Raw genomic sequence first — 12,534 nt, forward strand, 5'->3', positions numbered from 1 at the left:
GGAAAATGCCAGTGGTGGTGGTTTGACTGTGCTAAGTTTTTGTGTGAAGTGCGACAGCTGGTTGGATGTGAGCCCTCATTTCCGGAAGGTGAAGTAGAAGCTGTTGGACAGCTGTGATTGGTGTTAAGATCACAGAATTGCAGAGTTGAGTTTCCCCATGGACTTGACCCCCAGCTTTCCAACCTTTTCTTTGCACCTCTTCTTGTGCTTCCTTAGGTTTCTTGTTTCTTCTCCATTGCGTGGTGGAAAGGGTCCAGGCTCAGTAATCAGACTTCATTAAAATCTTCGCCTTACCACCGTGTAGCTGTGATGATTTCACTTCTCTAATTCTCAGTTAATGGCTGAGAAAGCAGACCGTGAAGCCTGCTTTACCTATTTTTGTAGAGATGGTGATAAACTCGAAGACCCTTTGAAAGTAGAAGCACAACATAAATTCAAGGGATTACCATTGTATTCTTATGCTTTTAAGTAAACTTAGTCTTAGAAGCAGGTGGATTTATTGACATTGTTGATGGTTGCAGGTGAGAGCACAGAGCCGGGATAAGCAGATAGAAGAAAGGATGCTGTCCCACAGGCAAGATGACAACAACAGGCATGCAACCAGGCACCAGGTATGGGCCTTGTTAAAGCTCTGGCCGCTCACAGTCTGAGAGCCAAGTCTTGGATCTCCTCTGCCTGGGAACGGGCATTAGGTTTAACCATGCCTCTTGTTCCCCATGGTAGTTCTAAGTGACTCATACTCAGTTGTACGTTCAGAAGCATATTTGCTTTCCAGATAGTAAAATTTCATGAGACAAACACTTTTGCTTCATAAATGAAGGGCTCATGTTGTTTATGAAAATAATAGTAATCGCAGATAGTCCTGATTATTTTAGAGATTACACTTGCTGCTCCATGTCCTCATGTTGCATCTCCTTTTTAACCTTTTGTTACTTTCAAACTCCCTCACTGTGCTGGCATGTTTCCGAGGTCACCAGTGACTTGTGCTTATTAGCATTTGACTCTTGTTGATGGTCTCATTTTTCTTCTACTTCTCTCTTGCCTTGGATTCCAAGATGCTGCTTTGCCCTAATCTTTCTGCTTCTCTGAACATCCTGCTTATTGATTATGCTTAATTCCTTGTTCCTTCATGAATGCCTTTGGTCTTTGCTCTTGCTGTCTTTCTGCCTAACTCTGTGCCAAGAAGAGATTGTGTTTATCCTTCAAGGCCTTGAGCATCTCTCAGCTGTTGTAGGAATTTCCCAGATCTCTTGCCACCGGGGACTTTTTCCTTACGTATTCCATTTTAAGGTTCTCAGGATGCTGGCTTAGCACTTGTCACATATTGTATATACATAGCTCATCATATGGATGTCTGTTTTTGTGGTTAGATTATAGGTGGATAGCAGAGGAAGCCTGGTGAGGAGGGAGAAGTTTGGGTTTGGAGCCAAACAAATCTGGATTTGAATACTGTGATTCTGTTATGCTAGCTGTGTGATCTCGGGTAGGTCAGCTAATCTCCCTAAATAGTATTTCCTTGTTAATAGCAAGGAGTGAATACTACCTACCTGGTAGCGTAGTCATCTAACAAATATCTATCCCCAGTGCTTGGCAGGTAATAAGCACTCCCATGAGTGTTAGCTGCGATTCTTTTTTTTGTCTGTCTGGGGTTCTTGTGTTACTCAGTTTAAAAGTTTTATTCATTCTTGTATCAGTGTCTTGGAAAACAGCAAACATTCAAGAAATGCTTTTTGAATTGAAATGATCTTTATTTTATTCCTGTTGCTTTGGTGGAGGCTTCCCTCCTTAATTTATGTTTTGTTTGGTTTACTACTAAAATAAGTACATTCCTGAACCCATATTAACTGACAGTAACTATGGTGGTCTGGAACCCAATTTCAAATTTTAAAATCATCATAGTATTTACAGAGTGACTGTAACACATGTGGCATTTTTTTCCCTGCCCATATTGTGTTGGGTTTTGTGTTGTTACTTTGATTTTGAAATTTACTGACATAATGCATTTTCTAGCTAGCTTCTCAGTGTCCTCTTATTGCCTTTTAGGCACCAACAGAGAGGCAGCTGCGGTATAAGGAAAAGGTGGCTGAACTCAGGAAGAAAAGGAATTCTGGGCTGAGCAAAGAGCAGAAAGAGAAATATATGGTGAGAAAAAGTTAAACAGCATGAACTCTTACCAGTCGCATTTGATTGTTTTTGGTTTCTAAACTCTGCTTTTCAGATCTGCCATTTGGTTTTCTCCAGTAGAAGGGCCCACCTCTGGCCCTTAGAGTTTACCATAATCCTCCCTCAAACTGGGTTAAGAGTAGAAACAGGAGGTCTTTGAAAAACAAAATGGCCTTATAATTTAGATAAACAGAAATTCAATCCTGTAGTTGTTTGTAAACCTCTCTTTAGTTGTAAAGGGTTAAATTTAGCCATTGAACAAATACCAGGATGTTGGAGATGTCTGTATGTAGGAAAGTATCTTAATGGGAAAACAGAATTCCTGCATGATAAAAATTAATTGGGTGATACAGTCTGTAACAAGATTTTTTGTGTAGTATTTTAGCTTTCTTCCTAGTTTTAAAAATAATGCACATTTTGGGCCTATGGGTTTTTTTTAAAGATTTTATTTATTTGAGAGAGAGAGCTTGAGCAGGGGGAGGGGAAAAGGGAGAGGGAGAAGCAGACTCCCTGCTGAGCAGGGAGCCCAAGGATTCAGGGCTGGATCCCAGGACCCTGAAATTATGACAGAGCCGAAGTCAGATGCTTAACTAACTGAATCACCCAGGTGCCCTAAAAGTAATGCACATTTGTAATAGGAAACACAGAACACAGGACCCCTGGGTGGCTCAGCAGTTGAGCATCTGCCTTTGGCTCAGGTCAGGAACCAGTCCTGCATAGGGCTCCCTGCAGGGAGCCTGCTTCTCCCTCTCCCTCTGCCTCTCTCCTCTCTCTCTCTCTGTGTCTCTCACGAATAAATAAATAAAATCTTAAAAAAGGGGGGGGGAAGTACAGAACACATAAGAAAAGTATACATAAAGAAACATCAATCCTATACCCTTAAAAAGTAACCATGGTTAGCATTTGAGGAGATATTTTCCTAACCTTTTACATAATGCCTTATTTATGTAATTTGGATTTTACTGTAAGTACAGCTTTGGATTCTCTGTTTTCATCTAAATAACTTGAACTATAATTTCCTCATTTCATATAAAATTTTTCAAAAAATTTTTGCTTAAAGTTTAACTTAAGTATAAAGATTTATGGTAAACATAATTTATAAATATATGTGAATGATATTTATAAATGTGGTAACAAATGTGTTTTATAAATGATATTTATAAATGTGGTAACAAATGTGTTTCCTACTGAAAATACCAAAAATATTAGAGAAGAAAAATTCCAATAAAAAACACCCTCTGGGATCCCTGGGTGGCGCAGCGGTTTGGCACCTGCCTTTGGCCCAGGGCGCGATCCTGGAGACCCGGGATCGAATCCCGCGTTGGGCTCCCGGTGCATGGAGCCTGCTTCTCCCTCTGCCTGTGTCTCTGCCTCTCTCTCTCATTCTATGTGACTATCATGAATAAATAAAAAATTAAAAACAAAACAAAACAAAACAAAAAAAAAAACACCCTCTGAGATAGGACACACACACCCCATGTGTTTTGCTATATGATCTTTTGTCTTTTTCTGGTATGTATTTTTATTTTTTCATGGAGTTGGACTATTGGCTTATTTAGGCACCAGATTATTTAATGTATGGTTTGTGAATACTTAGCACAGCCTCACTAAAGCAAAAATATGCCAAGCCATGTGTTTACATTTTTGGTCATCCCCACTGCCTTGAAAATGATAATCTTATGAATGAAATGGAAATGGACCAGCAGGAAATGGGTGGTGGGCGAATTTGTAGCTAACCGCCTACGCCAGACTACTGGGTTTGTAGAGGGGGAGGGTTCCCCCAGTGCGTTGTCAGGTGCAAAGTTGTATGCTTCCCTCTGCCTAATTCCGTGTTTTTATCTACAAGTAGGGTAGACATGGAATAAGTAACATGATAATAGCATTTATTGAGTGGTTAGGCACTGTGGTTATGTTGTTCCCATCATCTATGAAATCCTTTTTGATGGATGGTGTCTTAAACTATTACGTAGGTAAGAAAACGGAGGTTTATTTTATTTATTGATTGATTGGTTGGTTGAAAACGGAGGTTTAGAGAGAGAATTTGCCCAGAAATCATATGGAAACAGAGTTTCTGAAGTAAAAGCTCCTAAAATTTACAAACATCTACTTTCCAATAATTTGAGCTAGGTTATTTGGATCCAACCATCCTGTTTAAAACTGCTGGATAGGATTTTTTAAACTTAAAAATTTTTTGATTAGACTAGAAGAAATATTTAGAGCCTGAATCTTAGATGGCATTCCAAATTCAAAGGACGCCTGGGTGGCTTAGCAGGTAAGCATCTGCCTTTGGCTCCTGGCGTGATCCTGGAGTCCCCGATCGGTCATCGGGCTCCCCACATGGAGCTTGCTTCTCCCTCGCCTGTTTCTGCCTCTCTCTCTCTCTCTCTCTCTCTCTCTCTCTCTCTCTCTGAGTCTCTCATGAATAAATAAATAAAATATTTAAAAAACAACAACAAAAGATACAGGTCACAGGGGCCCAGAAGAACCGGAAGAAATTGTATTAGAGGTCAAGGTCCTGGTGAATGTTTTTTTCATATGCTAATATACATGTGAACTCTATAATGTTCTCCCTGGGATGAGCCATCCACTCCACTTAACAACCATTGTCTTCTATTCTCTGGGTGAGAGGTGGAGTTAGGACCGAGTGGGAAGGGCTAGAATCAGAGGTTTAAAAGAGAAGTTTCCTTTGTGACCTTTCTTTCCGGTGCCAGCATACTTGTCATGAGTACCATGGTGAGATTTGATGCTTAGTGAGAACTGGCTTATTTTTATGCTACTGATTTTCTATGAATATTGCCTCTTTCTTCTTCCTTAATATTTAGTACAATGTTTTTTAAAGGGGCCAGCTTGTATTTCCCATGCACTGGGGCTGAAGATCTCAGGCAGGAGCTTCAGGCCACGGGTGGAAAGGGTCCTGGATGCAGCGACCACAGAGACAGAATTTAGCAAGGACCACTTAGTGCAGATACCCTTCCTTGTTGAGGCTTTTCCTTTTAGTCTAAAATCTCAGACCCTAAGTCTCAGATTTTGTGGGGTTTTATTGTTTTTGTTTTATTCTTAAATCTGAGAGTATACACCAAGGCTCCTTCCGGATTTCAAGATTCTAGGAATTTGTAGTGCCTTTGGGTTTGTTATATTTTATTTATCTGTATTGTCCACATTTTCAGATGAAGTGGAGGCCTAGAATTCTGACCCTCAATTTGCTCATTTAGAGAAGAATGAAACTGTTTAGGAAGTGTAGGAGCATTTTCTTTCTATATTCACTAGGGTGGATAATGGTTGTTTTTGGCATTAACCTGATAACTGTGTCTTATGCTCAGTCCTTGGTGCCTAGTATAATGCCTGGCATATAGTAGGCACTAAACAAATAGCTTATACTTGTGGTTGGCCCTCTGGTTGGCATTGATTGAAATGAAATAGATTAAGTTCTTAGAAGCAAAGAGAATCACACTCTGATTATTTTCCTAGGAACACAGACAGACCTATGGGAACACTCGGGAACCTCTCTTGGAAAACCTGACTAGCGAGTATGACTTGGATCTTTTCCGAAGAGCACAAGCCCGGGCTTCAGAGGATTTGGTGAGTATTAAAACCTTCAAGCTGTGGACCACTTGTGAAGGACATGTAGAACTGCCAAGAAAAGTGATCAATCAGTTGATGAAGAATTAAATGTCCTTTACTGCTTGAATCTCTTTCCCCACCCCCCAGGTATCCTTTTATCTGATCGTCCTCCACCCCATTTATATTTAAAATTAATTCCCTTCTCTTTCCCTGATGGGTTTTCCCTCTCCACCTCACCTCCCAGATGGACCTGTTAGGTCGAAGTGTTGAGGCTGGGTGAGACTATAGATGGCCCTTGGTCTCCGTTGAGCAATTTGCAATTCTGAGAGCCTCTAGATTGTTTGCTTAAGCCTCTCCGGTTCTCTTAACACTCTCACCTCCCCCCCACCTCTCCAGGAACTTGTCTTTGCAGGTTTTCCTGAGCCTTCCAGCCTATCCCCTAAAAGAATTGAACAGTGAAGAGGAATAATGGAAAAGGCTGGCTATGTGTTTTATGAAATTAATCTATGACCTGGTCAAGTTTTACAGTTAGTTTCCCTTCGTTTTCATACCCTAGGAGAATTTCCAACAACTTTGTTTTAAAAAAATTTGTGGTACCTCTGATTTAACAGGTTAAATGTGTTGAGGAATACTTAGGTTGTAGAGTGAATATCTTATTTACTTTTTTTTTAATTGCATCAAATACTTCATTTATAAATGCTCAAATAGACTTGTCGGAAACTTGGAGGCAGCGGGCTTTGGTGGCTGCTTTCTCTGTCGTGCTCTGGAACAGCATTTCCTATCCCAGCTCGCCACCTGGTTAGGATTAAAAAATTCCTAGTGTCCGCTCCTAGCCATTGAGTAGAGCTTGATATTCACAGATGCAGATATTTTCTACTTTATCTAGAATTTTAATTCCAGTGTTACAGCACTGTCTATGTTTCAGAAGTATTCCTAGATAATCTTTTCCGTTTCGTTTTAGAATGTTTTGTAAAAGTGGGGCGTTTGTATTCGTGGGAGATTGCCTTTATAAAACGGTTTGTTTGGTACAGCCTGATTAAAAACAAAATTTTACCAAGTACTTGTTATGAGGTTCTAGAGATGAGGCCCACTCAGAGCAGGATAGGGAGCAGAGAAAAGCTGCAGTCTGTACTTGCAGGCAATGTAGATGGTGAATTTTCTAGAAGCCTTCCTGACTAGGTCTAGGTAGGTAGCCCTCTTTAGTGCAAGCTTCTCCTGAATTAGAAGCCAATTCTGTCATATTTTTTCACATAGCTTAGCATGGTGACATGCAAACAAGTGTATTGCTGGCTTTTTAAAAACAAAGATAATCAATTGTAATCTTCCGACTTTTTTTTTTAATTTAAAAAAAAATTTTTTTTAATTTTTTTTTTTATTTATGTTAGAGAGCAGAGACACAGGCAGAGGGAGAAGCAGGCTCCATGCACTGGGAGCCCGACGTGGGATTCGATCCCGGGTCTCCAGGATCGCGCCCTGGGCCAAAGGCAGGCGCCAAACCGCTGCGCCACCCAGGGATCCCGACTTTTTTTTTTTTTTTAAGATTTTATTTATTTGGGGGAGAGAGTGAGCAAGAACGTGCGTGGGCACATACAAGCAGGAGGAATGGCAGAGAGGAAGGGGAAGAGGCAGGCTCCCCACTGAGGAGGGAACCCCATGGGGGACTTGATTCTAGGAACCCTCAGGATCATGACCTGAGCTGAAGGCAGATGCTTAACTGACTGAGCCACACAGGCACCCTGTAATCCTTCTGCTTTTTGAAATCTATAATAGGAGAAGTTAAGGCTGCAAGGCCAAATCACTGAGGGGAGCAACATGATTAAAACAATTGCTTTTGGTCGTTATGAGCTGGACACTTGGTACCATTCTCCTTATCCCGAAGAATATGCACGACTGGGACGGCTCTACATGTGCGAATTCTGTTTAAAATACATGAAGAGCCAAACGATACTTCGCCGACACATGGTAAGCTTTCTGGGATTCTGTGATGGTGATAGCCATGACCTGTAGGAGCTCTAGGTGCTGATATCTATCTGGGTGAACCTCTGTCTCACCGCATCTCTCAGTGGTCCATAGTAATGGGGCAAAGGCGTAGGAAATTGAAAGCCGCATTTCAGGGTAGGGAGGATTCACCCTGTATGGCATGGCTGGTGCTGAGTGGTACTCCAAGCAGCTGATGTCCCTTAATCACATCCTGTCACACACATTTCCTTGTCTTTTCTTGCTGCCTGCTCTTCACCATTTCTCCTTGGGATATAAATTCCCTCTGCCCACAGTTTTTATGTGTCCCAAACTAGATAAAAACAAGTAGACTTCATTAGATGGACTTCATTAGACAGGGACAGGACTAGGTGACTCACTTTGTATCCATAGCAACCAGTGTGGGCAGTAAGTGCCCAGTAAATGTGTGTTGAATGAATGCTTATTTAAAGGAGACAAATTATGAAGTGAAAAAAATGGATCCTTTGGTATCTTCTGAAGTTTGGTTCTGTACAGTTCTTAACATTGTCAAAATAGGAAGAAAGACGTGATACTCATTTTATTCATAAAAATGCTCACTAGGTATTTTGTAGCCTTAAGCCATTTTCCTCTCCTTAGTTGTGGAGTAAAAAAATCTTAAAGGAATTTCTGGGAACTGGGATGGGAAAAGGGGAAGGAGCCTTCTTGGGCGGGGCACTTTCCTTTTCCTGTTTCTGTAGTCCCAGAGTAATTTGGCTCTAAGATCTTTTAGGGTTTCCCTCTTTCCCTCCCCTTCCACCTTTATTTCTGGGATTTCTGCATGTTGAGCATCTACAGCCCAGGCTTTCCCACAGTTTCTCTCCCACTCTTCTCCCCAGTTGGGCTGGGGGATAACTTTTTGTGTTCCCATCTCTGGAACACATGGTCTGGAGTGTTGCAGCCTAGAACTGCCCCCTATGAATTAAACTCTACAGACTTGTGCACACCAGAGTGGATTGGGGGAGGACTGCCTGAGGGATGGGCCAGGGCTAGGACTGGTGGGGAATAATTGTACCAGAGGACTGGTCTCTGCTGCAGTTGTAGACCATGAAGATAAAATAAAACATGGTTTTGCTGTGCGAAAGTAAGTCTTACTGTTGTAAACTGCTTACCATGTAGGTTTTAATTCCTTTTTGTTTCTGGTTATTCAGTGGCATTAACCAATGAAACAGCCCCAAAGGGCAAGACCTCTAGTACCAGAAGGTAAAAAAGGGTTTGGAAAAATTGAGGGTCATGTAAACATTTTGAATATTTGAGGATTTGGATTACATGAGGTACAAAAATCAAATTTCAGGAAATGAAAACCTGTGTTTTTTTTCTTCTATACGTCTTCTGATTCTCATTGCTGAAATGACCCTTCTTTGGTCATTTTACTAATGGTTTGGCTTTTGTTTCTAAACAGTTGTTGGATTAGTTGGGTTATTGTTGGAAAGAACCACTGAATAAATGGGTGGATATAGGAACAGGCTAGGGATAGAGCTTTCTTTTTTTTTTTTTTTTTTTATATATATATATATTTTTTTTAGGGATAGAGCTTTCTTGAGGCGATTCCAGTTAGTATTTGGATTCATATGTGACAAATTGGGCATGATTCTTGAGTTGACCAAGTCACAATAAAACTTGGTAGAAAATGTTCCATATACATACGTTTCCTGAATGCTACTTTTTAATGTATTTACATAAAACCTGTTAAGAATTCACCTATTTACAGCAGTGGCTGACTGGCTGCATTAAATCTTAGCAACTGAGGGTGAGGAAAGAGGCACCTTGTACCACCTTGTGGCCAGATGCCCACCCACCCTCAGAGTTTCTTGATGCTAAACCAGGCTACCTTGCCCTTTTTTTTCTTTTTTCTTTCTTTTTTTTTTTTTTAAGCTACAGAAAGACATGCTAAGACTATTCCTTATATAACAAAAGAAACACTTTGGTGGAGGTTAGTCTTGATTGTTAGGGGGCCTCTTTTCTAATCCAAAGGAAAGACTAATGGTTAGGTAGTAACAACCTTTACCAGTAAAAGTGAACGTCAGGTATTCCTGCCTTCACTTAGCAACTCTAAGCTGCTAGAAATAAGCTGCTTAAGAATTTCCTGTTGGTGCAGGGCATTTTATAATCGAGGGTATTTTTTGTTTATCTGGCTTTTACATAGTAGATGATTTTAATCTCCTGGATTGAAACAGGGCCGGAATATGATCTAGAAAACTTGTTCTAAACTGCTATAAAAATACTATAAACACATTACTATGATTTTAGAAGCCTTTAATTGTTTTACTAAAAAAAAAAAAGGAAAGAAAAGAAAAAAACAATTCTTGCTGTATGTTCTCGAGTGTGTCCAGCTGCCTGTCATCTCTGCTAACTAAATTGACCTATGATTCATTTTTCCATTTGAGCAGCAGTCTTATTGGGAAAGGTTTGTTTCTCTGATAATGAATTCCATTCTCTTACAGGCTAAATGTGTGTGGAAACACCCACCTGGCGATGAGATCTATCGCAAAGGCTCCATCTCCGTGTTTGAAGTGGATGGCAAGAAAAACAAGGTAAGGAGGTGTGGTGGCGCGTGTATATTCACAGATTTCAGAAGCAGTTTGTTCCATCTCCGTCTCCCATTGTAAAGAAGATAGGACTCTGCTGTTGACCACACTTTCTGCTTCATCCACAATGATGCTACAATCCTTAATTTTAGGCCTTTACCTGATAAGTTTCGAAATCCCTGGCCCACACATAAATTCTGTTTCTCTGCTTCCAGATCTACTGCCAAAATCTGTGCCTGTTGGCCAAGCTTTTTCTGGACCACAAGACATTATATTATGATGTGGAACCCTTCCTGTTTTATGTTATGACTGAAGCGGACAATACCGGCTGTCACTTGATTGGATATTTTTCCAAGGTCAGCAGGATCTGGAGATTAAGAAGCTACAGGCCCAAGCAGGGTGATTGATGTTGGCATTTGGGGACCCAGATCACTGACAGGAAGAGGCAGTATCCTGGGCAATGATGTGACATCCCTTCCCTTAAGGGTTGGGGAGGAGGGTTGCGGAAATCCATGTATAAAAGATTATTTAATGAAAATACAGGATTTTTTATTAAAAGCTTCTGGTTTATTCATTTCTGGACTTGTGGGTTGGAGTTTCCTTTTAATTATTGGCCAAGGCCCTGCCTACTAACCCTGAAGCCCACATTTTGTAGTCAAGCCAGCACTTCTGGCTTGGCCCTCTGTTATTAGCCTAAAACCAGGAATCTGTTCCTTTCGCCTGGTTTTCTATCTGGGCTTCTTCTGTGATACTGCCACTGTGCTTTTGAAGGCTGAATGTCAGATTTTGCTTATGATTTTTTAATATAAAATTGAAATCTAATTCTCATAGCACACAGTCCACTCAGTGTTTTTTGTATCATCAGAGTAGTGCAGTAGCCACACAGGCCCTACGCTCCGTTTTGGTTACCCCGGAAAACAACCCCTAAGCAACACTCCCTGTTTCCACTCAACCCCTGCCAGCCCTCTGTCTCTGTAAGTTATCTGTCATGAATTTTTTTACCTAAAAGAAACCATACAGGCTGTGATTTGATTGTTGACTCCCTTTCAAAATGGGGGTTTACTGTTGGGGATCCCTCTCTTTTCCAGTAGGCAACTCCCTTTAGAAAAATTAACATTTACAGATGGGTTGCCCTGAGCGACTTGAGCAGTTGACACCTACTTGCCCTGGCTATGTGACTAGAAAGAACTCCCATCAGCTCCTCTCAGCGGAGACTAGTCTCAGAGCAAGGGAAAGCCTGGCATTTATGGCTTTGGCCACAGTAAAGGGCGTGGATGAAACAGCTGTGAGCCTGACAGCCACTCCCCAGGACCAGTTAACCAGATATTTTGCAAGCAGCCTTATTTTGGGTTTGTGGGACTGCTAACACCTTGGTTTCCAGACCCTTGTGACCTGCTTTCATCTGTTTTGCTCTTGATTTTAGGAAAAGAATTCATTCCTCAACTACAATGTGTCATGTATCCTCACCATGCCTCAGTACATGAGACAGGGCTATGGCAAGATGCTCATCGATTTCAGTAAGTGGATCTGCTAAGACCTGGGCTCCAAGAGGTATAGGGGCTACCTGAACTGTTTGGGGTTTGTCCCATGAGTGCTGTAGTTCGAGGCATGCAGTAAGTGAATGAATATGTGGAGAGAATCTGACCATCATAGGGTCAGCCCTGGTATATCTTGACCCTTAAGTAAATTCGGGACTTAGTTGATACCTGATAGTAGGGGAAATAAAGGGTAGGAAAGGAAGCTCTTGAGGATTATCCCTATTTGAGACTTGGGAACAGCACATACACGCATAAGACTTCAAATCTGTTCCTTGATTAAGGATTGCAGTTTTATAAGGACTTGCCTAGTAGCAGTCTGTATACCTGATAGAGGCTTTGGCCTCATTAAGTGTATTCTGTGTTTGGGAATTTGCCTACTCAGTCAAATTTATTTTTATTTTTTTAAAAAATTTTATTTTGTTATTTATTCATGAGAGACCAAGAGAGAGAGGGGCAGAGACAGGCAGAGGAAGAAGCAGGCTCCACACAGGGAGCCTGATGTGGGACTTGATCTCAGGACTCCAGGATCATGCCCTGGGCTGAGGGCAGGCGCTAAACTGCTGAGCCACCCAGAGATCCCCTCAAATTTATTTTTAATCCCCAAATCAATATTCTTTGGCACTTTTGCAGTCAATCGGTCCATTATTGCCATACTTTTCATATTTTTGTGCATATTGTTGCTGATTTTAGTTTTAAAAAAGATTTTATTTATTTGAGAGAGACACAAAGAGTGTGAGTCCAAGGGGGAG

At 41.1% G+C, this 12,534-nt stretch overlaps 1 protein-coding gene across 4 annotated transcripts in view; it reads left to right on the plus strand.

The window, feature by feature from the left end:
- KAT7 (lysine acetyltransferase 7) overlaps positions 1 to 12,534 on the plus strand; it is a 33,582-nt gene that overhangs the window by 15,125 nt on the left and 5,923 nt on the right. For 2 of the 4 annotated variants that reach the window (XM_038547626.1, XM_038547628.1), the window contains exons 6-12: positions 522 to 611; positions 2,044 to 2,142; positions 5,632 to 5,742; positions 7,495 to 7,686; positions 10,164 to 10,253; positions 10,463 to 10,603; positions 11,671 to 11,764. In XM_038547626.1, the coding sequence (XP_038403554.1) occupies positions 522 to 611; positions 2,044 to 2,142; positions 5,632 to 5,742; positions 7,495 to 7,686; positions 10,164 to 10,253; positions 10,463 to 10,603; positions 11,671 to 11,764 (817 nt within the window). The remainder of the gene's footprint in view (positions 1 to 521; positions 612 to 2,043; positions 2,143 to 5,631; positions 5,743 to 7,494; positions 7,687 to 10,163; positions 10,254 to 10,462; positions 10,604 to 11,670; positions 11,765 to 12,534) is intronic. The other 2 variants (XM_038547627.1, XM_038547629.1) reach the window with 1 other exon arrangement.

The sequence above is a fragment of the Canis lupus genome, chromosome 9 (genome assembly GCF_011100685.1).
Source record: "Canis lupus familiaris isolate Mischka breed German Shepherd chromosome 9, alternate assembly UU_Cfam_GSD_1.0, whole genome shotgun sequence".
Taxonomy (NCBI): Eukaryota; Metazoa; Chordata; class Mammalia; order Carnivora; family Canidae; genus Canis; species Canis lupus.